Source organism: Tympanuchus pallidicinctus, unplaced genomic scaffold (genome assembly GCF_026119805.1).
Source record: "Tympanuchus pallidicinctus isolate F22 unplaced genomic scaffold, pur_lepc_1.0 scaffold2, whole genome shotgun sequence".
NCBI lineage: Eukaryota > Metazoa > Chordata > Aves > Galliformes > Phasianidae > Tympanuchus > Tympanuchus pallidicinctus.
This window is the reverse complement of record NW_026294721.1, coordinates 4,935,074-4,962,691: the sequence shown is the minus strand read 5'-3', so window position 1 is coordinate 4,962,691 and position 27,618 is coordinate 4,935,074. Positions and strand designations below refer to the sequence as shown.

The window sequence follows — 27,618 nt, the reverse complement described above, 5'->3', positions numbered from 1 at the left end:
CATGAAGTTATTTCAGCAGACTTTGGAGTGGCCCTTCCAATGGATCTTTTCTTCTTTTGAAACACCAGTGGGGCAGGTGGTGGCAAGTTCAGACTCTCGGCCTTCCTGGAATTAGTTAAGCCAAACAACTCAGAGAAAGAGACAAAAGTTACAACCATTTAATGGGAAAAATATTGCAAAATAGAGAGAGACTGGGGCATCAGAGCTGAGTATTGATGTGAGTGGTTTATTGGTGATCCACGGAAGGCTCAGCTGTCCAGCACCGCGGTGCCTTTTGCACAGCAGCACGGAGCTGCCCGGCTTCTCCGGGTCAGCGCTGTGCCCGCGGTCTGGCTGTGTCACAGCAGAGTGGGGCAGGAGCACATGTCAGGCCGCGGGAGGTGTGCAGTGCTGGTGGGCAGCACAGGAGGAGCAGCCAAACGGCGGCGCTGCATCAGGGCAGCTGTGTGTGCTGCTGGTGGGATCAGTGCGGTGCTGGAGGAGGACGCCTGTGTGCCTTCTGCCGAGCAGCGACGCAGCACTGCTTGCTTACGCTGAGCTTGGTCCTGCAAGCGATCGGCTTGTGGTGAGCGCGTGTGACGCGTGGCTGTGCTGATTGCAGCACTGCTGACCCTCCCTGCTCTTAGCATAGGAACATCTGATCTCATTAGCAAGGAGGAACCCGAAGCAACAATGAAGATTTCTGAATCTACTCTCAAATCACAGTCTTTTACTGCAGATGGCAGATGCTGTATTAGGATGGTTCAGACTAAACACACCTACCTGTGCTATTAGACAGATTCTCTGAAGGCCCTGTGTCTGCTCTGGTGGCTCAGTGCTGACTTAGAGCCTTTCAGTGTGAATCCCTCTGAATGGTTACCTTCCCCTTTGTGTCATCTCTTTTGTTTCTGAAGGTTCCTTTTAGCAAATTACACCATCGAGCCATGAATTTTAACAGAAAATGTACGTCTTGTAGCAGTGTGTCTTTGAGGGTTTGTTCTGCATGCTGCAGAAATTATTGCAACTAGTGGATTTGCTCTGGTAATTCGAATCAGCACAAAGTGGCAGAAATCAATGGTTGAGTAATGTTTTTGTTCTGATGCTTCCAACCCAGATAGCTATTTTAGCCAATGCAGTTTGTTAGAATAAGTTTTAACTGCTTATATTCTATTTGCTGGTAGCACAGAGTGTGATAAATACTTCTGGTGATAAACTTGGAGATGGGGAAAATCTGGATAGGAATTTTAAGAGCATCTTTCTGCATTCCCTGTGTCCTGGATACGCAATGTCTGTATGGGGCCATAGGCAGAGAGCTCACTCCCCTGGGGTGTGGGCTGTGCTTTGTGGTGTGAGGCTGCAGGAATCTCTGCAGGGTGTCAGAATGGGACTTACTTTGGCAGTGTGTGATGGTGATGGTGATGGCAGTGAGGAGCAGGAGGCCGGTGCCAGCCACTCGAACCCAGAGGAAATCATCACAGATGGAATTCAGTGTGTTCTCATTGCATGTTCCTGCAGGAAGAAAGAGAGGATAGAGGAAAGGCCCAGCTGCAGACATCTGCTTGCATCTTGAAATCACCTGAAGTCAGCACAGACTTTATTTAGGCCTCTTATGACCAAAGCAGCACTGCAGGCAGAGCCTCTGCCTCCCCATTGCTGGGTTACCTGTATCCGGGCTGTGCTGGGAGATGTCCTCCGTAGTGAGCTGGCTGCTTTGGGTGGTGGCTGCAGGTGTGGTGGGTGCTGCTGCTGTTGTTGTGACTGGAAGAAGAAATGAGTGAATACAGCAAAACAGAATAAAACTGCCTTCTGCCACCACTGCCAGGACAAGGCAGGACAGGAGTGGAACTTCATAGGTCCCATTTTGAAAAATGATGCAGTGAAACACTGCCCAACCATGGAAATAGAAAGTGAGGGTTCCTACTTCCTGAGCAGCACATGCACAGATCCTTCTTATTCAGAATAATTCTTTGAGAGACCCAGGAACCTTTTCTTTGCATAGTCCAACCCACACCTAACCTCTGAGTTACTTTATGGGATGTTTCCAGCATTCAGGATTTGTTAGGACAATCTGGATTATTGCAAGGTGAGGAAGGATGTGGGAGCTGCGGACGTTGTAACTCTCATAGCTCAGACGCACAGATGGGATGGGGAGGAGCTGCTGGGCTGTGCGACCACCTGTGTGTTTGGGCATGACTGGTACCGTGAGCAGAGCTGGAGGGCAGGGAGCCTCTCTGGGGAGGAGCAGAGCGTGTGTGATGAGACGGCTTGGCAAAGAAGCAGGGACATGGGGAGTGTGGGCAATGGGCGGATGGAGAAGGCAGGGGCAGGGGAGGTGGGTGTAAGCGAGGTGGGTGAAGCTGCTGCTGACCTGGGAAGAAGGCGGGTTGTCCAGAGCTGAAGTGCAGCTCCTGGTTGATGTAGTTGACGCAGAAATAGGTGCCCTCATCCTGTGCCCTGAAGGACTTCACCACCAGTCTGAAGGTGTTGTCTCTCAGTGATGCCTCTAACTGCGTAGATTTTTTGTCACCCCAATAATAGGTGGTAGAGTACCATGGGTAGCAGGAGACAATGAAGTGAAGTCTCCCATCTTTCTCCAGTCGGATCCAGAAGAGGGGTCTGTTCCTCTGGTAACGCAGGCACTCCAGCTCCAGCCGCTGTCCCTCCTGGGGGTGCTTCAAATTCCTGTTGAGGAACCTGGCCTCCGTCTTGTTCCTCTGTCCCTGGGCACCAGTGCAGCCTGTGGGCAGAAGTTGGCCATGTCCCCTCAGGTGCTGCTCAGGAAGAGCTCCTGGGGCCTTTGAGAGGGCTCTTCCCCGCTGGTGCGGTGCATGGCAGGCAGGCAGAGCTGGGCTGTGAGGTGAATGTGGAGGGAGAGCTTTGGCATCCAGCTCTCAAGGTGGATGCTGCCCTTCAGAGCAGCCCTTCAGCTGCCTGCTTGGGGCTGCTGCCATTTCCCAGCTTCTTTGCCAAGTGATTCCCCACTAACAACTGCTACATGCCCCTCTCTCCCCTTTCCCATCCCGTCCAGCATCCATCCCCCTTGCTGTGTAACACACTGCAGTCCCACCGCTCCCGCTTTCCTCCGCAGTCACTGAGCAGCCCTGAATTGCATCCTTCCTGCTTCCATACTCACAGAGCCCCAGGCTGAGCAGGAGGAGCAGTGCAGGAGACCCGGCCATGGTCCTTGGGGCGGTGCAGCGGAGCGCGGGTGATGTTGCTCACTGCACGTTGGAGGCAGCTTATGTAACTTATAGGAGAGGATGTGATGTCATCAGGACCCTCTGCTGTGAAGAGCTGGCATTCAGAAAAGAATGATTTCTGCAGCACTTCATTGTGATCCAATACTTGGGCTGAGTTTTTTTTAAGATGCCTCAGGAATTTTGCTGCAGTGTCTTCAGTTGAGATTTTGACTGACAATGTTCATTCTTGAGATCAAATCAATCACCACCAACTGCTGTTTGAAACATTTGGGGCACAATCATCATGTCCATATTAGCAGATAACAAGAACAAGTCCCTTCCTGTTGTCAGGGATTGCAAGTTGTATTTCATGCAGTGGATTTTATTTTAGTGTGTTTCATTGTGTTCTATTTACCAATTTAGCCATGTGCATTTCTCATCTCAGGGTCCATGCATTGCTGACATGTTGCTGAATGCAGCATGATTTTTTGTATTCTCCACGATTCTTCTTTATACTTTCTGTGCAGAACCCACTGTGTGCAGGGCAGGAGGTCTGTGACGTGGTAGCCATCACTACAGCCCCATGTCCCAGACTCATGCAAACTTATTTTCCTTAATTTAAATTCTTGGGTTTTTGTTCTACACCCCCAGGGGCTTCCGCCCTGCCAAACAAACAAACAAACAAACAAAAAAACCCAAAAAAACCCCACACCTTATATGTCTCAATGCTGAGGGCCCTTGCTGCTGCCTGCAGGTGACCACTCACACATTGGTAAGTGCTGGGCTTCCTGCAGCTTTGCACATACAGTAGTGACAGTTTCCCTGGGCTGGTGTTATTTGTGTCTTCTGGTGTTATTTCCTGGCTCTCTGGTTATTTCTGATGTGTTGTTGTGTTTCTGTTTTGCAAATGTTCCCCCTGTTCCTGATGCCAGAATCCTGGCCCTGCTGTCTGATGAAAGTGCTGTTTGGTGAGAAATTGGGCCAAAATTGTCTGTTTATGGCTGGGCTTATTTAATTGGGCCTGAAAGCATTTGGGTGAGTAAGGAAAGCTGCTGTGAAGCCAGTTAGAGTGGGGTAACTGAAGTCAGCCAAGGTGGCTGATCCACTTACACAAAGTTGTGCTCAGTGCTCATCTGCCGAGCAGCGACCATCAGCAGCACTGATAGTGCAACTGTGAGAGCTGGGAAAGGGAGATGAGCTCTCAGGTTTGGAGATTCTTAGTACCCTTAAAAACAGAGGCATCATCATTTATTATTAGTAATGGCTGTGGTGAAATTGATTTTAAATTATTTATTTTCATGAATCAATTAATCAATGATGTATAGCTGTGGAGAAGATATACAAAATCCTGGAGGGATGGGAGATTGTGACATGTTTTGGACTGTGCTCAGGAGGTCGTGAGTTTGAGATGAATGATCTCGTTCCCTGCAGAGGGGAATTCAGTTGGAAAAGCTGGGAGAGATTTCCCACCAGGGCTCCCTGCTCAGACAACCATATATATTTCAATATAGCTGGGAGTTGACTTCTTTTATTTAACCATTACTGGTGTTGATTGTAGAATGCTCAATCCCTCTGCCCCTGTGAGAACTATGAATGAATTCAAAGAACACACTGAGAGCATTAAGAATTAGATGCATTTAATGAGGAATACTTCAGCAGTGAGAGGGATGTTGGGGTGTGGGAGCTGAGTTTTGGATGTGATCGAGGCGTAGACTGAGCAGGATCAGCCAAACGGCGGCGCTGCATCAGGGCAGCTGTGTGTGCTGCTGGTGGGATCAGTGCGGTGCTGGAGGAGGACGCCTGTGTGCCTTCTGCTGAGCAGCGACGCAGCACTGCTTGCTTACGCTGAGCTTGGTCCTGCAAGCGATCGGCTTGTGGTGAGCGCGTGTGACGCGTGGCTGTGCTGATTGCAGCACTGCTGACCCTTCCTGCTCTTAGCATGAGAGCATCTGACCAATTTAGCAAGGAGGGATTAATATTATTAATGAAGATTTCTGAATTTACTCTTCAATCACAATCTTGCATTTGCAGTTGAAGTTTGAAAACAGTAGAGTAAAACACTGAGATCAGCTTTTAGGCAGTCTGTGAAAGGCACTGTGTTGGCTGTAAGCTGACTTTGAGCCTTTGAGTACCGACCTGCCTTAATGATACTCCTCCCCATTTTGCTTCTCTGTCTCTACTCTTCATTTCTTCCACTGAATTACAAAGTTGAGCCAGAAATTTATCAGCAAATGCAGTTGTTGTGTAACAATCTCTCCTTCAGCATTAGTGCTGCATGCTGGGGAAATTAATGCAGCTAATGGATCTTCACTGGTAATCCTGACCAGTGTGAAAAGGCCAAAATAAACGGTTGAAGAATGTTTTGGATTCTGGCAATTTCAACCCCAGTATGATGATATCAGGATGGCCGAGTCAACGCAGTTTGTGATTTCTTGTCTGTTTATAATTTCTCAAGAAATCCAGTGCTGCCTGATTGTAATTTGTTGTCTGTAAGTGCAGAATGTGATATATAGTTCTGAATCTACTGAGGAGGAAAATATGGAGTAGAAAATTAACAACTGTCCTATTGCATTCCCTGTGTCCTGGATATGAAATGGCTGCATGAGGGCAGTAGGCAGGGAGCCCATTCCCCTGGGGAGCAGGCTGTGCGCAGTGGTGTGAGGCTGCAGGAACCTCTGCAGGGTGTCAGGGTGCGACTTACTTTGGAAGTGTATGATGGTGATGGTGATGGCAGCGAGGAGCAGGAGGCCGGTGACAGCCAGGTTAATCCACATGACCTTTGTACAGTAGAATCTTCGTATGTTATCACTGCTTGTTCCTGCAGAAAGAAAGGAGAATAAGAACAAGGGAAGGCCCAGCAGCAGACATCTCCCTGTATCCTGAAATGCTTGTAGCCAGCACAGACTTTAATTGGGCCTCTTATGACCAGAACAGCACTGCTGACGGAGCCCCTGCCTCCCCACAACTGGGTTATCTGCATCCGAGCCCTGTTGCGAGTTGTCCTTCTTGGTGACCTGGCTGCTCTGGGTGGTGGCTGTGTGTGTGGTGGGTGCTGCTGTAGTTGTGACTGGAAAGAAGAAATCAGTGAATACAGTGAGGCACAACAGAAGAGCTTCCTCCAATCTGTGCCAGGACATGGCCAGAAGAGGAAGAACTTCTAGAGGGTCTCCTTTGACCAGTGATGTTTTCACATGCTGCCCAGCACTGGAAACAGAATTTGGGCTAGTAATTTCTTATCAGCCCCCTCCGCATGTGTCATCTCTGTTATAAAATATATCCTGAGAGTCACAGGGATTTTTTTAGTTTCTTTTTGTGGTGCTCTAAGCATATGGATTCTGTCAGGATGTAGAGGTCCAGGTGAGGTGAGGAAGGATGTGGTGGCTGTGGACTCTGTAACTCTCATCCCTCTGAGGTTCTGAGGGGATGGGGAGGAGCTGCAGGGCAGTGTGACCATGAGCAGAGCTGGAGGGCAGGGAGCCTCTCTGGGGAGGAGCAGAGCGTGTGTGATGAGACGGCTTGGCAAAGAAGCAGGGACATGGGGAGTGTGGGCGATGGGCGGATGGAGAAGGCAGGGGCAGGGGAGGTGGGTGTAAGCGAGGTGGGTGAAGCTGCTGCTGACCTGGGAAGAAGGCGGGTTGTCCAGAGCTGAAGTGCAGCACCGGGTTGATGTAGTTGACGCAGAAATAGGTGCCCTCATCCTGCCTTGTGAAGCTCTTCACCACCAGCCGATAGGAGCTTCCTCTCCATAATGCCTCAAAGTTTGGTGTTGCTTTCTCACTCTCCTGCAAGGTGGTAGAGTTGGAATGGGTACTGGAGATGAAGTGAAGGTTCCTTATGTTGTCCAGGCGGATCCAGAAGAGAGGTCTGTTTCTCTCATAACGCAGGCACTCCAGCTCCAGCTGCTGTCCCTCCTGGGGGTGCTTCAAATTCCTGTTGAGGAACCTGGCCTCCATCTTGTTCCTCTGTTCCTGGGCGCCAGTGCAGCCTGTGGGCAGAAGTCGGCCATGTCCCCTCAGGTGCTGCTCAGGAAGAGCTCCTGAGGCCTTTGAGGAGGGCTCTTCACCACCGGTGCAGTGCAGCATCCAGCATGCTTGGGTGCTGTGCTGAAGTCTCTGGGGACTCAGCGTTGAGAGCGCCGGGCTCTTGAGATGGATGTTGCCCTTCAGAGCAGCCCTTCAGCTGCCTGCTCGGGGCTGCTGCCATTTCCCAGCTTCTTTGCCAGGTGATTCCCCCTTAAAAACTGCTACATGCCCCCTCTCTCCCCTTCCCCATCCCCTCCTGTCTCACACCTGTCTGAACAGGCTCTGTTCCTGCTGCGTATCGCACTGCAGTCCCACTGCTCGCGCTTCCCTGTGCAGTCACTGAGCAGCCCTGAATTCAGTCCTATGGGTTTGCCCTTTCTTTTCCCATGGTCCGTTTTGCCCACTTTCTTGGCTGTGCTGCAAGGGGAATGCCTTCACCCATTGTCCTCCTTCCTCCCAGCACAGGTGCCCCGTAAGCCCGCTTCCATACTCACAGAGCCCCAGGCTGAGCAGGAGGAGCAGTGCAGGAGACCCGGCCATGGTCCTCGGGGCGGTGCAGCGGAGCGCGGGTGATGTTGCTCACTGCATGTTGGAGGCAGTGTAAGTTATAGGAGAGGATGTGATGTCATCAGGACCCTCTGCTGTGAAGATCCAAGGTTCAGTAAAGAATGATTTCTGAAGAACTCCAGTAGAGATCCAGAACTCGGGCTGTGTTCTCTCATAACACTGTTTTTAATGGATTTCGCAGCCGTGACATTCAGACTGGCAACAGTTCTTCTTGAAATTAAGTCATCCATTCTAGGCTACTTTCTCTCAGCCATTTGGAGCACTCACAAACATCCACATCTACACAAAATGGGACAAATTCCATGATGTGGAGTCCGGCCCCAGGCTACATTTCTTGACCAAGATTCTGCCACCTTCACTTGCTCATGCACTTGTGGTCCGGTGTGGATGTCAAGGCATGCTGTTTTCTTACAGAGCAAAGAAGAAGTGGGAATGTTTTACAGCATGAATTCATATGCAGTTTTGATTCCCGTGTCCACATATTGCCGACATGTAGCTGACTTCTCCAGCCCTGTTCTTCTTTGCAATTGTTTTGCAAATGCTACTTTGTGCAAGGCAGGTCTGTGATGAGAAACCCATCCAAAAAGCCACATGTCCCAGTGGCATGCAAATTTTTACTTTTTCAAAGCAGACTTTTTGTGGCTTTATTTTACAACCACCAGGACCTCCACCCTGACTAATATACGTGTCAACATTCATTGCCTTTGATGCTGCCTCAGGTGACCACTCACATGTTGGTAAGTGCTGCAGCTTTGCACACACAGTACCAACAGTTTCCCTGGGCTGGTGTTATTTGTGTTTTCTGTTGTTACTTCCTGGCTCTACTGCTATTTGTGACGTGTTGCTGTATTCCTCTTTTGCAAATGTGTCCCCTGTTCCTGGATGCCAGAATCCAGGCACTGCTGCCTGATGGAAGTGCTGTTTGGTGAGAAATTGGGCCAAAATTGTCTGTTTATGGCTAGGCTCATTTCATTGGGCCTGAAAGCATTTGGGTGAGTAAGAAAAGCTGCTGTGAAACCTCCTAGAATCTGTTATCCTGGGCTTTTTTTGATGTGTTAAGACTTGTGATGTCTGCAAAATTTGATCAGGTTTTTTTTTGCAATACAGTGAGAAAATTTGTTTCATTCATCCATTATATAACATCACAGGAATCCGTGTCTCAAATTCTCATCTTGATGGGGGATTTCAAACACTCAGATGTCTACTGAGAAAACAACACAGTGAGCTGCAAGCAATCCTGGGGACTCCTGCCGTGTTGAGGATAACTTTCTGGTCCAGGTATGAGGCAAACTGTCCGGAGGAGTAATGTTTCTGGACCTGTTCCTCACCGGCTCAGAGGATCTCATTAAGGAGATTAAGATTGGAGGCACTCTGGGCTGCAGAGACCATGGTCAGGTGGAGTTTGTGATCTTGAGGATCTCAAGGATCCAGGTTGTTCAAGGATTTGCTGCCTGCGATCCCCTGAGAAGCTGTCCTTACAGACAAAGGAGTGTAGCAGAACTGGCAGCCTTTAAGGATGCCTTTCTGACAGCACGAGAGCAAACTGAGGAATAAGAGGAATTTGTGCAGGTGGTGGAAGCAGAGATGTGTGGCCTGAGAAGAATAAAGAAATGCTGCCTGGACATGCAGAGATGGGATAAAAAAGCCAAGGTGCAGATGGCAAGGGATGTGAAAAAGAAGAAGGTATTCTACAGGTACATTGATCAGAAGAGGTGACTTCAGAGTGAGTACCCCCTGTGATTAAAGAGAAGGGAAATACTGGCGTGGAGAAGGCTGAGGTACTCAGCGAATTCTTGGCCTTTGTCTTCACTGGCAGCCAAGCTTCTTGTGTCTCTCACATCTCTGTACCTCTAGCTGGAGACTGGGGGAGTAAAATACCTCCCACTGTAAGAGAAGAGCAAGTCTGAGACTACCTGATGAGACTCAGTGAGAATCAGTCTACGATTCGTAGGGACATGCACCTCATGTCATGAAGGAGCCTTCTGAGGTGGTTGCCAAGATTCTCTCCATCATAGTTAACAAGCCATGGCTGTCAGGTGTAGTTGCCAGAGACTGGAGAGAAGGAAACATCACTCCCACTTTTAAGAATGGGAGAAAAGATACCTGGGGAACCACAGAGCAGTGAGCATTTTCACCGTGTCTGGGGAGACCATGGAGCAGATCCTCCCTGGAAGGCATATGCAAAATGAGGAGGTGATCTGAGACAGCCAGCATGTTTTCACCAAGGGCAGATTTTGCCCAACAAATCCGGTGGCCTTTTATGATGGAGTGATGGCATTGGTGGACAAAGGAAGGGCAACTGATGTCAACTACCTGTGTTCACGCTTAACAAGGAGATTTCAGATAGGAAAACTAGGAGAGAATTCCTATGCCCATGGACCCTGATCTGACACAAAGTTGTCTCAGCATGGTTTACAGTGTCTTTACAAAGGTTGCTTTTCTTCCTTTGGAACATTAGAGGCGTAGGTTGTAGCATGTTGAGTCTCCCTGCCCTCATGGAAATTGTCAATAAAAACAAACAACTTGCAGACCGAGATAAAAATTACAGTGGGGAAGATATTGGAAAATAGGAGACTGGGACATCAGATCTGAGTATTGATGTGAGTGGTTTATTGGTGATCCACGGAAGGCTCAGCTGTCCAGCACCGCGGTGCCTTTTGCACAGCAGCACGGAGCTGCCCGGCTTCTCCGGGTCAGCGCTGTGCCCGCGGTCTGGCTGTGTCACAGCAGAGTGGGGCAGGAGCACATGTCAGGCCGCGGGAGGTGTGCAGTGCTGGTGGGCAGCACAGGAGGAGCAGCCAAACGGCGGCGCTGCATCAGGGCAGCTGTGTGTGCTGCTGGTGGGATCAGTGCGGTGCTGGAGGAGGACGCCTGTGTGCCTTCTGCTGAGCAGCGACGCAGCACTGCTTGCTTACGCTGAGCTTGGTCCTGCAAGCGATCGGCTTGTGGTGAGCGCGTGTGACGCGTGGCTGTGCTGATTGCAGCACTGCTGACCCTTCCTGCTCTTAGCATGGGAACATCTGACCAATTTAGCAAGGAGGAACCCGAAGCATCAATGAAGATTTCTGAATTTACTCTTCATTCACAATCTTGCATTTGCAGTTGAAGTCTGAAAACAGTAAATTGAAATACCGTGGGCCTCTTTTAGGCAGTCTGTGAAAGGCAGTGTGTTGGCTGTAAGCTGACTTAAACCCTTCAGAATCAACCTGCCCATTTTACTTCTCTGTCACTACTGTCAATTTCTTCCAGTGAATCACAAAGTTGAGCCAGAAGTTTATCAGCAAATGCAGATGTTGTGAAACAATCTCTCCTTCAGCATTAGTGCTGCTTGCTGGGGAAATTAATGCAGCTAATGGATCTTCACTGGTAATCCTGACCAGTGTGAAAAGGCCAAAATGAATGGCTGAGTAATGTTTTGGATTCAGGCAATTTCAACCCCAAGATGGTGATATCAGGAGTCAACGCAGTTTGTGATTTCTGGTCTGTTTATAATTTTTGTTAAGAAGTCCAATACTACCTGTATATAATTTGTTGCTGTAAGTGTAGAATGTGACAAAGTTTTCTGAATCTAAAGCTAGTGAGGAGGAAAATATGGAATAGAAAATTAACAGTGATCCTGCAGTATTCCCTGTGTCCTGGATACAAAATAGCTGCATGAAAGCAGTAGGCAGGGAACCCATTCCCCTAGGGGAGCAGGCTGTGCTCTGTGGGGTGAGGTTGAAGGAACCTCTGCAGGGTGTCAGGGCGGGACTTACTTTGGCAGTGTGTGATGGTGATGGTGATGGCAGTGAGGAGCAGGAGGCCAATGCCAGCTACTCGAACCCAGAGGAAAATATTGCAGATGGAATTCAGCATGTTTTCGTTGCTTGTTCCTGCATGAAGAAAGAGAGGACAGAGGAAAGACACAGCTGCAGACATCTCCCTGTCTTGAATGGCCTGAAGTCAGCACAAACTTTAATTTGGCCTCTTCTGATCAAAGCAGCACTGCTGGCAGAGCCCCTGCCTCCCCACAGCTGGGTTACCTGCATCTGGGCCCGGTTGTGCGTTGTCTTTCGTGGTGACCTGGCTGCTCTGGGTGGTGGCTGTGTGTGTGGTGGGTGCTGCCGTAGTTGTGACTGGAAAGAAGAAATGAGTGAATACAGTGAGGCACAACAGAAGAGCTTCCTCCAACCTGTGCCTGGACATGGCCAGGAAAGGAAGAACTTCTAGAGGGTCTCCTTTGACCAGTGATGGTTTCACATGCTGCCCAGCCCTGGAAACAGAATTTGGGCTAGTAATTTCTTATCAGCCCCCTCCGCATGTGTCATCTCTGTTATAAAATATATCCTGAGAGTCACAGGGATTTTTTTAGTTTCTTTTTGTGGTGCTCTAAGCATATGGATTCTGTCAGGATGTAGAGGTCCAGGTGAGGTGAGGAAGGATGTGGTGGCTGTGGACTCTGTAACTCTCATCCCTCTGAGGTTCTGAGGGGATGGGGAGGTGCTGAGGGGCAGTGTGACCATGAGCAGAGCTGGTGGGCAGGGAGCCTCCATGGGTAGGAGCAGAGCGTGTGTGATGAGACGGCTTGGCAAAGAAGCAGGGACATGGGGAGTGTGGGCGATGGGCGGATGGAGAAGGCAGGGGCAGGGGAGGTGGGTGTAAGCGAGGTGGGTGAAGCTGCTGCTGACCTGGGAAGAAGGCGGGTTGTCCAGAGCTGAAGTGCAGCACCGGGTTGATGTAGTTGACGCAGAAATAGGTGCCCTCATCCTGCCTTGTGAAGCTCTTCACCACCAGCCGATAGGAGCTTCCTCTCCATATCGCCTCAAAGTTTGGTGCTGTTTTCTCACTCTCCTGCAAGGTGGTAGAATAGGAATGGGTACTGGAGATGGAGTGAAGGTTCCCACTCTTGTCCAGGCGGATCCAGAAGAGGGGTCTGTTTCTCTCGTAACGCAGGCACTCCAGCTCCAGCTGCTGTCCCTCCTGGGGGTGCTTCAAATTCCTGTTGAGGAACCTGGCCTCCATCTTGTTCCTCTGTTCCTGGGCACCAGTGCAGCCTGTGGGCAGAAGTCGGCCATGTCCCCTCAGGTGCTGCTCAGGAAGAGCTCCTGAGGCCTTTGAGGAGGGCTCTTCCCCACAGGTGCGATGTGTGGCAGGCAGGCAGCTGGGATGTGAGGTGGATGCAAATGCATGGGTGCTGTGCTGGAATCCCTGGGGACTCAGTGTTGAGAGCGCCGGGCTCTTCAGATGGGTGCTGTCTTTCACAGAGGTCCTTCATCTGCCTCCTCTGGGCTGCTGCCATTTCCCAGCTTCTTTGCCAGGTGATTCCCCCTTAAAAACTGCTACATGCCCCCTCTCTCCCCTTCCCCATCCCCTCCTGTCTCACACCTGTCTGAACAGGCTCTGTTCCTGCTGCGTATCGCACTGCAGTCCCACCGCTCCCACTTCCCTGCGCAGTCACTGAGCAGCCCTGAATTGCATCCTTCCTGCTTCCATACTCACAGAGCCCCAGGCTGAGCAGGAGGAGCAGTGCAGGAGACCCGGCCATGGTCCTCGGGGCGGTGCAGCGGAGCGCGGGTGATGTTGCTCACTGCACGTTGGAGGCAGCTTGTGTAACTTATAGGAGAGGATGTGATGTCATCAGGACCCTCTGCTGTGAAGAGCCATTGTTCAGCCTCTCATGTGAAACACAGTGAGAAAAGATTTCGGCAGCACTTCATTGTGATCCAGAACTTGGGCTCATTTATCGTGATAGTGTTGTTTTTAATGGTGCCTCAGGGATTTTGCTGCAGTGTCTTCAGCTGAGATTAGATTGGCAGTGATCCTTATCGAAATTGGGTGAACCACCACAGGCTGATATTTCCCACTCACTTCACATCCAGGTCGGCAGAAAACAAGGACAAGACTGGGGCCATGGGTATGGACATCTTGTTGTTTTTCTTAGGGAGATTGTATTTTATTTTATTCAAGTTACAGGTTAAAGAATACCTGGGAATGGGTTACAGCACCTATCCATCTGCACGTTATCTCAGAATCCGTGCACTGCTGACATGTAGCTGAGTTCTGCAGCTCAGCTGGTCTCTGCATCTCTTTCTGGTTTCTCTGCAGAAGCTGCTGTGTGCAAGGCAGGAGCTCTGTGGTATGGCATTGATCAAGACAGCCATCTGTCCCAGTAGTATGCTGAGTTTATGTCTTTATAATGTCCTTTTGGTTTTCTTCTTCAACCACAGGCGCTTCCGCCCTTTCTAGAGTAAAGAACAACCGTCCCACTGTACCTGTTTTAACACTCTGAGGCTGCCCGCTGTCTGTAAGTGACCTCACACACTGCTAAGCATTTTGTCTTCCTGCAGCTTTGCACATACAGTCACAACGGTTCCTCGAGGCTGGTGTTATTTGCTTCTTCCCTGGGGATTTTCTGGCTTTCCTGCTATGTTCTGACAACGTGTGAGGCACTGTTCTATTAGCTTTGCAAGAAAACCCTCTGGATGTTAACAAGCCAGGCAGTTCTGACTGCTGGAACCACAGTTGTGTGAGCAAATGAGCGGAAAGTGTTTGGGAAGTGGGCTCATCTCATTGAGCCTCCAAGCACTGTGGTGAGAGCAGAAAGCCGGAGTGAGGCCTGCTGAGGTCTGTGAAACAGAAGGAACAAGGTATTATGAGGCTGTAAGACATGTGAGGTTGGCCTGAAGTTGATCAGATGTGTTGCAAAAAGAAGAGAAAGAGGGTTAATCTATTACAGAACACAACTTGATCCTTGAAATCCCATCAAGCACGTCAGAACTGTGGACTCTTAGGCCTCCATCCATTTCCCAGCAAGACACGTATGTTATACTGCTTGCGTAGGCTCTTCCTGTTGTCAGTTTCTTCTCCTCAACCAAAGCAGAATCCGTGCTGCCTTTGCAATGGGATGAGGAGCTGAACCGATGGCCATGCCTTGTGGATGGCTGATGTTGTCCCGTATTTTGTGAGGTGCTGAAGCAATCTGCTTCTGCCTTTCACTGGGATTGTGACCAAAGTAGGAAAATTCCTGATTTCTGAGGTTCAGAATGGTTGATCTGGAAGGGGAGCTGCTGGCAAATGAGGATGTTTGCACATTTCTGGGACTGGATTCTCTCCCTGCCATGGAGCACGGTTGCCTACCCACGGCATCTCATGTTCAGAGTCGTGTGAGGAGAAGCTCTACAGCTGGACTGCAGGATAAGCCAGGAAGGGCTCTTGCCTGCCTCAGTGTGGATGTCTTTCTTCCCTCTTTTCTCCCTGTGACAGTGTGATTCTACTGTGGGTCATTCCCAGCTACCTAACAGGTACCCAGAAGTTTCCCTCCTAAACACAGAGCTGCCCTTCCTCTTGGTCCTTGTGGCTCACAGATGGAGCTGGTTTCTGCAGGAGGCCACTAGCCTCAGTGCTTGCTGTGGGGCTTTCAGTTGAAAAGGCTGGAAGAGATTTCCCACCATGGATCCCTGCTCAGACAGACATATATATTTCAATGCAGTTTGGACTGGTTTTTTTTTCTTTTTTTGAAGCAATACTGCTGTTGATTGTGGCATGATCAGTCGTTCTGCCCCTCTGGAAATTGTGAATGAAACCACAGATCACACTGAGAGCATTAAGAGTTAGAAGTGTTTATTTGGGAAGACCTTGGAAGTGAGAGGGAGGTTGAGGTATGAGAGCTGAGTTTTGGGTGTGATTGAAGGTGTGATCCTGAGCAGGATCAGCCATACGGCGGCGCTGCATCAGGGCAGCTGTGTGCTGCTGGTGGGATCAGTGCGGTGCTGGAGGAGGACGCCTGTGTGCCTTCTGCTGAGCAGCGACGCAGCACTGCTTGCTTACGCTGAGCTTGGTCCTGCAAGCGATCGGCTTGTGGTGAGCGCGTGTGACGCGTGGCTGTGCTGATTGCAGCACTGCTGACCCTCCCTGCTCTTAGCATCTGACCCATTTAGCAAGGAGGAATCTGAAGCATCAATGAAGATTTCTGAATTTACTCTTCAATTACAATCTTGCATTTGCAGTTGAAGTTTGAAAACAGTAAATTGAAATACCGAGTACTACTTTTAGGCAGAGTCTGTGAAAGGCAGTGTGTTGGCTATAAGCTGACTTGAACCCTTCAGAATCAACCTGCCCATTTTACTTCTCTGTCACTACTGTCGATTTCTTCCAGTGAATCAGAATGTTGAGCCAGAAATTTATCAGCAAATGCAGATGTTGTGTAACAATCTCACCTTCAGCATTAGTGCTGCATGCTGGGGAAATTAATGCAGCTAATGGATCTTCACTGGTAATCCTGACCAGTGTGAAAAGGCCAAAATAAACGGTTGAATAACGTTTTGGATTCAGGCAATTTCAACCCCAGTTTGATGATATCAGGATGGCAGAGTCAACACAGTTTGTGATTTCTGGTCTGTTTATAATTTCTGTTAAGAACTCCAATACAACCTGTTTACAGCTTGTTGTCTGTAAGTGTAGAATATGGTAAATATTTCTGAATCTAAAGCTAGTGAGGAGGAAAATATGGAAAAAAATATTCTAAGAGCAGTCCTTCAGCATTCCCTGTGTCCTGGATACGCAGTGGCTGCATGAGGGCAGTAGGCAGGGAGCCAATTCCCCTGTAGGAGCAGGCTGTGCTCTGTGGTGTGAGGCTGCAGGAACCTCTGCAGGGTGTCAGGGTGCGACTTACTTTGGCAGTGCGTGATGGTGATGGTGATGGCAGTGAGGAGCAGGAGGCCGGTGACAGCCAGGTTAATCCACATGACCTTTTTACAGTAGAATCTTGTTGTGTGCTTGTTGCTTGTTCCTGCAGGAAGAAAGAGAGAGAGGAAAGAGGAATGGCCTTGCTGCTGATATCTGCCTGCATCCTGAAATGCTTGTAGCCAGGACAAACTTTAATTTGGTGATGACAAACGGTGTTTGCTATGGTGACTTCATGTGAGACTCTGACTGACAGTGTTCATGCTTGAAATCATATCAGTAGCTACAAACTGCTGTCTGAGCCATTTGAGGCACTCTCATCATGTCCATATTTGCAGATAACCAGGAAAAGTCCTGTGCCGTTGTTGTGGACTTCATGATGTACTTTATGCAGTGAATTTTATTTTAATATATCTTATTCTATTGCATTTATCAATTGATCCATGTGTGCTTCTCATCTCATGGTCCATGCATTGCTGCCATGTAGCTGAGTGCTTCAGCTCAGCTGTTCTCCACATTTCTTCTTCATGCTTTCTGTGCAGAACCCGCCTTGTGCAGGGCAGGAGGTCTGTGATCTGGTAGCCATCACTACACCCCCATGGCCCTGACTCATGCAGACTTATTTTTATTTAATTTAAATTCTTCTGTTTTTGTTCTACAACCACAGGGACTTCCACCCTGCCAAAAAAGCCCAGAAAGGTCCTCAGCACTGAGGGCCCTTGCTGCTGCCTGCAGGTGACCACTCACACATTGGTAAGTGCTGGGCTTCCTGCAGCTTTGCACATACAGCAGTGACAGTTTCCCTGGGCTGGTGTTATTTGTGTCTTCTGGTGTTATTTCCTGGCTCTCTGGTTATTTCTGATGTATTGTTGTTTCTGTTTTGCAAATGTTCCCCCTGTTCCTGATGCCAGAATCCTGGCCCTGCTGTCTGATGAAAGTGCTGTTTGGTGAGAAATTGGTCCAAAATTGTCTGTTTATCGCTGGGCTTATTTAATTGGGCCTGAAAGCATTTGGGTGAGTAAGAAAAGCTGCTGTGAAGCCAGTTAGAGTGGGGTAACTGAAGTCAGCCAAGAGTCAACTGTGATGTTTCAGATCCACCTATCCAAAGTTGTGCAGAGTGCTCATCTGCTGAGGAGAGAACATCAGCAGCACTGATAGTGCAACTGAGAGAGCTGGAAAGGAGAGATGAGCTCTCAGGTTTGGAGATTCTTCCTGCCCTTTGTAACAGACGCATCACAATATATTACTAGTAAAGACTGTGGTGAAATTGATTTTTATTTATTTTCATGAATCAGTTAATCAATGATGTATAGCTGTGGAGAAGATATACAAAATCCTGGAGAGATGGGAGATTGTGACATGTTTTGGAATGGGCTCAGGAGGTCGTGAGTTTGAGATGAATGATCTCGTTCCCTGCAGAGGGGAATTCAGTTGGAAAAGCTGGGAGAGATTTCCCACCAGGGCTCCCTGCTCAGACAACCATATATATTTCAATATAGCTGGGAGTTGACTTCTTTTATTTAACCATTACTGGTGTTGATTGTAGAATGCTCAGTCCCTCTGCCCCTATGAGAACTATGAATGAATCCAAAGAACACACTGAGAGTGTTAAGAATTAGTTGGTTTTAATCGGGAGTAACTCAGAAGTGGGAGGTGGGGTATGAGAGCTGAGTTTTGGGTGTGATTGAGGGTGTGATCCTGAGCAGGATCAGCCAAACGGCGGCGCTGCATCAGGGCAGCTGTGTGTGCTGCTGGTGGGATCAGTGCGGTGCTGGAGGAGGACGCCTGTGTGCCTTCTGCTGAGCAGCGACGCAGCACTGCTTGCTTACGCTGAGCTTGGTCCTGCAAGCGATCGGCTTGTGGTGAGCGCGTGTGACGCGTGGCTGTGCTGATTGCAGCACTGCTGACCCTTCCTGCTCTTAGCATGGGAACATCTGACCAATTTAGCAAGGAGGAATCCGAAGCATCAATGAAGATTTCTGAATTTACTCTTCAATTACAATCTTGCATTTGCAGTTCAAGTTTGAAAACAGTAAATTGAAATACCGTGGGCCTCTTTTAGGCAGTCTGTGAAAGGCAGTGTGTTGGCTGTAAGCTGACTTAAACCCTTCAGAATCAACCTGCCCATTTTACTTCTCTGTCACTACTGTCGATTTCTTCCAGTGAATCAGAATGTTGAGCCAGAAGTTTATCAGCAAATGCAGTTGTTGTGTAACAATCTCACCTTCAGCATTAGTGCTGCTTGCTACAGAAATTAATGGATCTTCACTGGTAATCCTGACCAGTGTGAAAAGGCCAAAATAAATGTTTAAGTAATGTTGTGAATTCAGGCAATTTCAACCCCAAGATGGTGATATCAGGATGGCAGAGTCAACACAGTTTGTGATTTCTGGTCTGTTTATAATTTCTGTTAAGAACTCCAATACAACCTGTTTACAGCTTGTTGTCTGTAAGTGTAGAATGTGATAAATATTTCTGAATCTAAAGCTAGTGAGGAGGAAAATACGGAATAGAAAATTCTAAGAGCAGTCCTTCAGCATTCCCTGTGTCCTGGATACACAATGGCTGCATGAGGGCAGTAGGCAGGGAGCCCATTCTCCTGGGGAGCAGGCTGTGCTCTGTGGGGTGAGGCTGCAGGAACCTCTGCAGGGTGTCAGGGTGCGACTTACTTTGGCAGTGTGTGATGGTGATGGTGATGGCCGTGAGGAGCAGGAGGCCGGTGACAGCCAGGTTAATCCACATGACCTTTTTACAGTAGAATCTTGTTGTGTGCTTGTTGCTTGTTCCTGCAGGAAGAAAGAGAGAGAGGAAAGAGGAAAGGCCTAGCTGCTGATATCTGCCTGCGTCCTGAAATGCTTGTAGTCAGCACAAACTTTAATTTGGCCTCTTCTGATCAAAGCAGCACTGCTGGCAGAGCCCCTGCCACCCTACAGTTGGGTTACCTGCATCTGGGCCCGGTTGTGCGTTGTCTTTCGTGGTGACCTGGCTGCTCTGGGTGGTGGCTGTGTGTGTGGTGGGTGCTGCCGTAGTTGTGACTGGAAAGAAGAAATGAGTGAATACAGTGAGGCACAACAGAAAAGCTTCTTCCAATCTGTGCCTGGACATGGCCAGAAGAGGAAGAACTTCTAGAGGGTCTCCTTTGACCAGTGATGGTTTCACATGCTGCCCAGCCCTGGAAACAGAATGATTTGGGCTCGTAATTTCTAATGAGCCCCCTCTGTATGTGCGAGCTGTCTGTTATCCCTGTTATAAAACGTGTTAAAAGTCATGGGGATTTCTGAGTTTCTTTTTGTGGTGCTGTAAGCATATGGAGGGTGTTGGCTCTTAGAGGGCTGATGGTACTGCGAGCGGAGCTGGAGGGCAGGGAGCTTCTATGGGGGGGAGCAGAGCGTGTGTGATGAGACGGCTTGGCAAAGAAGCAGGGACATGGGGAGTGTGGGCGATGGGCGGATGGAGAAGGCAGGGGCAGGGGAGGTGGGTGTAAGCGAGGTGGGTGAAGCTGCTGCTGACCTGGGAAGAAGGCGGGTTGTCCAGAGCTGAAGTGCAGCTCCTGGTTGATGTAGTTGATGCAGAAATAGGTGCCCTCATCCTGTGCCCTGAAGGACTTCACCACCAGTCTGAAGGTGTTGTCTCTCAGTGATGCCTCAAACTGCGTAGATTTTTTGTCACCCCAATAATAGGTGGTAGAGTACCATGGGTAGCAGGAGACAATGAAGTGAAGTCTCCCATCTTTCTCCAGTCGGATCCAGAAGAGGGGTCTGTTCCTCTGGTAACGCAGGCACTCCAGCTCCAGCCGCTGTCCCTCCTGGGGGTGCTTCAAATTCCTGTTGAGGAACCTGGCCTCCATCTTGTTCCTCTGTCCCTGGGCACCAGTGCAGCCTGTGGGCAGAAGTTGGCCATGTCCCCTCAGGTGCTGCTCAGGAAGAGCTCCTGGGCCCTTTGAGAGGGCTTTTCCCCGCTGGTGCGGTGCATGGCAGGCAGGCAGAGCTGGGCTGTGAGGTGAATGTGGAGGGAGAGCTTTGGCATCCAGCTCTCAAGGTGGATGCTGCCCTTCAGAGCAGCCCTTCAGCTGCCTGCTTGGGGCTGCTGCCATTTCCCAGCTTCTTTGCCAAGTGATTCCCCACTAACAGCTGCTACATGCCCCTCTCTCCCCTTTCCCATCCCGTCCAGCATCCATCCCCCTTGCTGCGTATCGCACTGCAGTCCCACCGCTCCCGCTTTCCTCCGCAGTCACTGAGCAGCCCTGAATTGCATCCTTCCCGCTTCCATACTCACAGAGCCCCAGGCTGAGCAGGAGGAGCAGTGCAGGAGACCCGGCCATGGTCCTCGGGGCGGTGCAGCGGAGCGCGGGTGATGTTGCTCACTGCACGTTGGAGGCAGCTTGTGTAACTTATAGGAGAGGATGTGATGTCATCAGGATCCTCTGCTGTGAAGAGCTGGCATTCAGAAGAGAATGATTTCTGCAGTACTTCAGTTGTTGACCTAGAACTCGAAGCTGTTTATCAGAATAGAGTTGGTTTTGGTGATGCCAAATGGTGTTTGCTGTGATGATTACATTTGAGACTCTGACTGACAGTGTTCATGCTTGAAATCAAATCAGCAGCCATAAATTGCTGTCTGAGCATTTTGGGGCACTCTCATCATGTCCATATTTGCAGATAACCAGGAGAAGTCCTGTGCCGTTGTTGTGGACTGCAGTTGTATTTTATGCAGTGGATTTTATTTTAATATATCTTATTCTATTGCATTTATCAAATGATCCGTGTGCACTTCTCGTCTCATGGTCCATGCATTGCTGCCATGTAGCTGAGTGCTTCTGCTCAGCTGTTCTCCACATTTCTTCTTCATGCTTTCTGTGCAGAACCCGCCTTGTGCAGGGCAGGAGGTCTGTGATTTGGTAGCCATCATTGCAGCCCTATGTCCCTGACTCATGCAGACTTATTTTTATTTAATTTAAATTTCTGTGTTTTTATTCTACAACCACAGGGACTTCCACCCTGCCAAAAAAGCCCAGAAAGGTCCTCAATGCTGAGGGCCCTTGCTGCTGCCTGCAGGTGACCACTCACACATTGGTAAGTGCTGGGCTTCCTGCAGCTTTGCACATACAGTAGTGACAGTTTCCCTGGGCTGGTGTTATTTGTGTCTTCTGGTGTTATTTCCTGGCTCTCTGGTTATTTCTGATGTGTTGTTGTGTTTCTGTTTTGCAAATGTTCCCCCTGTTCCTGATGCCAGAATCCTGGCCCTGCTGTCTGATGAAAGTGCTGTTTGGTGAGAAATTGGTCCAAAATTGTCTGTTTATGGCTGGGCTCATTTCATTGGGCCTGTAAGCATTCGGGTGAGTAAGAAAAGCTGCTGTGAAGCCAGTTAGAGTGGGGTAACTGAAGTCAGCCAAGAGTCAACTGTGATGTTTCAGATCCACCTACGCAAAGTTGTGCAGAGTGCTACCTGCTGAGGAGTGAACATAAGCAGCACTGATAGTGCAACTGAGAGAGCTGGACAGGAGAGATGAGCTCTCAGGATTGTTGATTCTTCCTGCCCTTTGTAACAGACGCATCACAGTGTATTACTAGTAAAGACTGTGGTGAAATTGAATTTTATTAAATTTATTTTCATGAATCAATTAATCAATGATGTATAGCTGTGGAGAAGATATACAAAATCCTGGAGAGATGGGAGATTGTGACATGTTTTGGAATGGGCTCAGGAGGTCGTGAGTTTGAGATGAATGATCTCGTTCCCTGCAGAGGGGAATTCAGTTGGAAAAGCTGGGAGAGATTTCCCACCAGGGCTCCCTGCTCAGACAACCATATATATTTGAATATAGCTGGGAGTCGACTTCTTTTATTTAACCATTACTGGTGTTGATTGTAGAATGCTCAGTCCCTCTGCCTCTATGAGAACTGTGAATGAATCCAAAGAACACACTGAGAGTGTTAAGAATTAGTTGGTTTTAATCGGGAGTAACTCAGAAGTGGGAGGTGGGGTATGAGAGCTGAGTTTTGGGTGTGATTGAGGGTGTGATCCTGAGCAGGAGCAGCCAAACGGCGGCGCTGCATCAGGGCAGCTGTGTGTGCTGCTGGTGGGATCAGTGCGGTGCTGGAGGAGGACGCCTGTGTGCCTTCTGCTGAGCAGCGACGCAGCACTGCTTGCTTACGCTGAGCTTGGTCCTGCAAGCGATCGGCTTGTGGTGAGCGCGTGTGACGCGTGGCTGTGCTGATTGCAGCACTGCTGACCCTTCCTGCTCTTAGCATGACAGCATCTGACCAATTTAGCAAGGAGGAATCAAAATTATTAATGAAGATTTCTGAATTTACTCTTCAATCACAATCCTGCTTTTGAAATTGAGGTTTGACAATGAAGAAAAATACCCAGTTGTAAATAAAAGCTGAGGTTTTTAAAGGCACTGTGGTACCTATAAGCTGACTTAGAGACCGTCAGGATTGACCTCCCTTTACGATACTCCTCCCCTTTTTGCTTCTCTGCAATTACTGTGAATTGCTTTTGGTGAACTACAACGCTGAGCCAAAAATTTAGTAGTGAATGCAGTTGTTGTGTAACAATCTCTCCTTCAGCATTTGTGCTGCTTGCTGCAGATATTAATGCAGCTCATGGATCTTCACTGGCACTTACTTTCACTGGCGATTCCCTCTGCAGTGCGTGATGGTGATGGTGATGGCAGTGAGGAGCAGGAAGCAGGCACAAGCCAGGTTCACCCACATGACTACTTCACAGTAGAAACTCAGCATGTTCTCATTGCTTGCTCCTTCAAGAAGAAAAGAGAGAGCGGAAAGAGGAAAGGCCAAGCTGCTGACATCTGCCTGCATCCTGAAATGCTTGTAGCCAGCACGCACTTTAATTTGGCCTCTTATACCCAAAGCAGCACTGCTGGCAGAGCCCCTGCATCCCCACTGCTGGGTTACCTGCATGTGGGCCCTGTTGCGAGTTGTCTTTCGTGTTGACCTTGCTGCTCTGGTTGTTGGCAGTGGGTGCTGCTGTTGTTGTGACAGTAAGGAGAAATGGATGAATTCAGCAATATGCAATAAATCTGTTGTCTGCCATCCCTTCAGTACACAGGCAACACAGGGAATTTGTAGGACCCGTTTTGAAAAGTGTTGCACTGTAACAATGCCCAAGGATGGAAAGAGAAGTCCTAGGGTTCCTAATTCCTTGGCAGCACACTTAGAGATCTTTCTTATCAGGAACAATGTTTTGAGAGACCTGGGAAACTTTTCTTTCCACACTGCAACCTCCACCTCACCGGTGAGTGACTGTTTGAGGTGCTGTAAACGTAGGGAGGCTGTCAGGACATTCAGGATTATGTGAGGAGAGGAAGGAGGTGGCTGTGGACTTTGTAACTGCCATCCGTCAGAGCAGAGCTGGTGGGCAGGGAGCCTCTCTGGGGAGGAGCAGAGCGTGTGTGATGAGACGGCTTGGCAAAGAAGCAGGGACATGGGGAGTGTGGGCGATGGGCGGATGGAGAAGGCAGGGGCAGGGGAGGTGGGTGTAAGCGAGGTGGGTGAAGCTGCTGCTGACCTGGGAAGAAGGCGGGTTGTCCAGAGCTGATGTGGAGCCCTGGGTTGATGTAGTTGACGCAGAAATAGGTGCCCTCATCCTGCCTTGTGAAGCTCTTCACCACCAGCCGATAGAAGTTTCCTCTCCATAACGCCTCAAAGTTTGGTGCTGTTTTCTCACTCTCCTGCAAGGTGGTAGAATAGGAATGGGTACTGGAGATGGAGTGAAGGTTCCCACTCTTGTCCAGGCGGATCCAGAAGAGGGGTCTGTTTCTCTCATAACGCAGGCACTCCAGCTCCAGCTGCTGTCCCTCCTGGGGGTGCTTCAAATTCCTGTTGAGGAACCTGGCCTCCATTGTGTTCCTCTGTCCCTGGGCACCAGTGCAGCCTGTGGGCAGAAGTTGGCCATGTCCCCTCAGGTGCTGCTCAGGAAGAGCTCCTGAGGCCTTTGAGGAGGGCTCTTCCGCACAGGTGTGGTGTGTGGCAGGCAGGCAGCTGGGCTGCGAGGTTAATGTAAATGCATGGGTGCTGTGCTGGAGTCCCTGGGGACTCAGTGTTGAGAGCGCCGGGCTCTTCAGATGGATGCTGTCTTTCACAGAAGTCCTTCAGCTGCCTCCTCTGGGCTGCTGCCATTTCCCAGCTTCTTTGCCAGGTGATTCCCCCTTAAAAACTGCTACATGCCCCCTCTCTCCCCTTCCCCATCCCCTCCTGTCTCACACCTGTCTGAACAGGCTCTGTTCCTGCTGCGTATTGCACTGCCGTCCCACTGCTCCCACTTCCCTGCGCAGTCACTGAGCAGCCCTGAATTGCATCCTTCCCGCTTCCATACTCACAGAGCCCCAGGCTGAGCAGGAGGAGCAGTGCAGGAGACCCGGCCATGGTCCTCAGGGCGGTGCAGCGGAGCGCGGGTGATGTTGCTCACTGCACGTTGGAGGCAGCTTGTGTAACTTATAGGAGAGGATGTGATGTCATCAGGACCCTCTGCTGTGAAGAGCCATTGTTCAGCCTCTCATGTGAAACACAGTGAGAAAAGATTTCGGCAGCACTTCATTGTGATCCAGAACTTGGGCTCATTTATCGTGATAGTGTTGTTTTTAATGGTGCCTCAGGGATTTTGCTGCAGTGTCTTCAGCTGAGATTAGATTGGCAGTGATCCTTATCGAAATTGGGTGAACCACCACAGGCTGATATTTCCCACTCACTTCACATCCAGGTCGGCAGAAAACAAGGACAAGACTGGGGCCATGGGTATGGACATCTTGTTGTTTTTCTTAGGGAGATTGTATTTTATTTTATTCAAGTTACAGGTTAAAGAATACCTGGGAATGGGTTACAGCACCTATCCATCTGCACGTTATCTCAGAATCCGTGCACTGCTGACATGTAGCTGAGTTCTGCAGCTCAGCTGGTCTCTGCATCTCTTTCTGGTTTCTCTGCAGAAGCTGCTGTGTGCAAGGCAGGAGCTCTGTGGTATGGCATTGATCAAGACAGCCATCTGTCCCAGTAGTATGCTGAGTTTATGTCTTTATAATGTCCTTTTGGTTTTCTTCTTCAACCACAGGCGCTTCCGCCCTTTCTAGAGTAAAGAACAACCGTCCCACTGTACCTGTTTTAACACTCTGAGGCTGCCCGCTGTCTGTAAGTGACCTCACACACTGCTAAGCATTTTGTCTTCCTGCAGCTTTGCACATACAGTCACAACGGTTCCTCGAGGCTGGTGTTATTTGCTTCTTCCCTGGGGATTTTCTGGCTTTCCTGCTATGTTCTGACAACGTGTGAGGCACTGTTCTATTAGCTTTGCAAGAAAACCCTCTGGATGTTAACAAGCCAGGCAGTTCTGACTGCTGGAACCACAGTTGTGTGAGCAAATGAGCGGAAAGTGTTTGGGAAGTGGGCTCATCTCATTGAGCCTCCAAGCACTGTGGTGAGAGCAGAAAGCCGGAGTGAGGCCTGCTGAGGTCTGTGAAACAGAAGGAACAAGGTATTATGAGGCTGTAAGACATGTGAGGTTGGCCTGAAGTTGATCAGATGTGTTGCAAAAAGAAGAGAAAGAGGGTTAATCTATTACAGAACACAACTTGATCCTTGAAATCCCATCAAGCACGTCAGAACTGTGGACTCTTAGGCCTCCATCCATTTCCCAGCAAGACACGTATGTTATACTGCTTGCGTAGGCTCTTCCTGTTGTCAGTTTCTTCTCCTCAACCAAAGCAGAATCCGTGCTGCCTTTGCAATGGGATGAGGAGCTGAACCGATGGCCATGCCTTGTGGATGGCTGATGTTGTCCCGTATTTTGTGAGGTGCTGAAGCAATCTGCTTCTGCCTTATACTGGGACTGTGACCAAAGTAGGAAAATTCCTGATTTCTGAGGATCAGAATGGTTGATCTGGAAGGGGAGCTGCTGGCAAATGAGGATGTTTGCACATTTCTGGGACTGGATTCTCTCCCTGCCATGGAGCACGGTTGCCTACCCACGGCATCTCATGTTCAGAGTCGTGTGAGGAGAAGCTCTACAGCTGGACTGCAGGATAAGCCAGGAAGGGCTATTGCCTGCCTCAGTGTGGATGTCTTTCTTCCCTCTTTTCTCCCTGTGACAGTGTGATTCTACTGTGGGTCATTCCCAGCTACCTAACAGGTACCCAGAAGTTTCCCTCCTAAACACAGAGCTGCCCTTCCTCTTGGTCCTTGTGGCTCACAGATGGAGCTGGTTTCTGCAGGAGGCCACTAGCCTCAGTGCTTGCTGTGGGGCTTTCAGTTGAAAAGGCTGGGAGAGATTTCCCACCATGGATCCCTGCTCAGACAGACATATATATTTCAATGTAGTTTGGACTGGATTTTTTTCTTTTTTTGAAGCAATACTGCTGTTGATTGTGGCATGATCAGTCGTTCTGCCCCTCTGGAAATTGTGAATGAAACCACAGATCACACTGAGAGCATTAAGAGTTAGAAGAGTTTATTTGGGAAGACCTTGGAAGTGAGAGGGAGGTTGAGGTATGAGAGCTGAGTTTTGGGTGTGATTGAAGGTGTGATCCTGAGCAGGATCAGCCATACGGCGGCGCTGCATCAGGGCAGCTGTGTGTGCTGCTGGTGGGATCAGTGCGGTGCTGGAGGAGGACGCCTGTGTGCCTTCTGCTGAGCAGCGACGCAGCACTGCTTGCTTACGCTGAGCTTGGTCCTGCAAGCGATCGGCTTGTGGTGAGCGCGTGTGACGCGTGGCTGTGCTGATTGCAGCACTGCTGACCCTTCCTGCTCTTAGCATCTGACCCATTTAGCAAGGAGGAATCTGAAGCATCAATGAAGATTTCTGAATTTACTCTTCAATTACAATCTTGCATTTGCAGTTCAAGTTTGAAAACAGTAAATTGAAATACCGAGTACTACTTTTAGGCAGAGTCTGTGAAAGGCACTGTGTTGGCTATAAGCTGACTTGAACCCTTCAGAATCAACCTGCCCATTTTACTTCTCTGTCACTACTGTCGATTTCTTCCAGTGAATCAGAATGTTGAGCCAGAAATTTATCAGCAAATGCAGATGTTGTGTAACAATCTCACCTTCAGCATTAGTGCTGCATGCTGGGGAAATTAATGCAGCTAATGGATCTTCACTGGTAATCCTGACCAGTGTGAAAAGGCCAAAATAAACGGTTGAATAACGTTTTGGATTCAGGCAATTTCAACCCCAGTTTGATGATATCAGGAT

At 49.3% G+C, this 27,618-nt stretch overlaps 2 protein-coding genes and 1 long non-coding RNA gene across 11 annotated transcripts in view; 1 reads left to right on the top strand and 2 right to left on the bottom strand.

Moving 5' to 3' along the window:
- Nucleotides 1-24,798, bottom strand: part of LOC128079840 (T-cell surface glycoprotein CD8 alpha chain-like) — a 32,776-nt gene extending 7,978 nt beyond the window's left edge. The window contains exons 1-3 of one of the 6 annotated variants that reach the window (XM_052681428.1): nt 13,226-13,396; nt 12,415-12,780; nt 11,532-11,862 (exon numbers count right to left, since the gene is read on the bottom strand). In XM_052681428.1, the coding sequence (XP_052537388.1) occupies nt 11,702-11,862; nt 12,415-12,780; nt 13,226-13,271 (573 nt within the window). In that variant the 5' untranslated portion in view covers nt 13,272-13,396 and the 3' untranslated portion in view covers nt 11,532-11,701. Of the gene's footprint in view, nt 1-3,112; nt 3,783-7,674; nt 7,774-11,531; nt 11,863-12,414; nt 12,781-13,225; nt 13,397-20,683; nt 20,791-24,752 lie in introns of those variants that run through there. The other 5 variants (XM_052681427.1, XM_052681426.1, XM_052681424.1 and 2 more) reach the window with 5 other exon arrangements.
- LOC128079852 (uncharacterized) overlaps nt 1-27,618 on the top strand; it is a 63,255-nt gene that overhangs the window by 2,417 nt on the left and 33,220 nt on the right. Inside the window, exons 1-3 of one of the 4 annotated variants that reach the window (XR_008206333.1) lie at nt 13,544-13,640; nt 13,954-14,030; nt 21,395-21,480. This is a non-coding gene — a long non-coding RNA (uncharacterized LOC128079852). Of the gene's footprint in view, nt 1-13,543; nt 13,641-13,953; nt 14,031-21,394; nt 21,481-25,070; nt 25,168-25,480; nt 25,558-27,618 lie in introns of those variants that run through there. The other 3 variants (XR_008206334.1, XR_008206336.1, XR_008206335.1) reach the window with 3 other exon arrangements.
- The window catches only part of LOC128079839 (T-cell surface glycoprotein CD8 alpha chain-like), a 28,388-nt gene continuing 4,829 nt past the window's right edge, over nt 4,060-27,618 (bottom strand). The window contains exons 5-6 of the mRNA XM_052681420.1: nt 16,398-16,473; nt 4,060-5,107 (exon numbers count right to left, since the gene is read on the bottom strand). Coding sequence (XP_052537380.1) covers nt 4,779-5,107; nt 16,398-16,473 — 405 coding nt within the window. The 3' untranslated portion in view covers nt 4,060-4,778. The remainder of the gene's footprint in view (nt 5,108-16,397; nt 16,474-27,618) is intronic.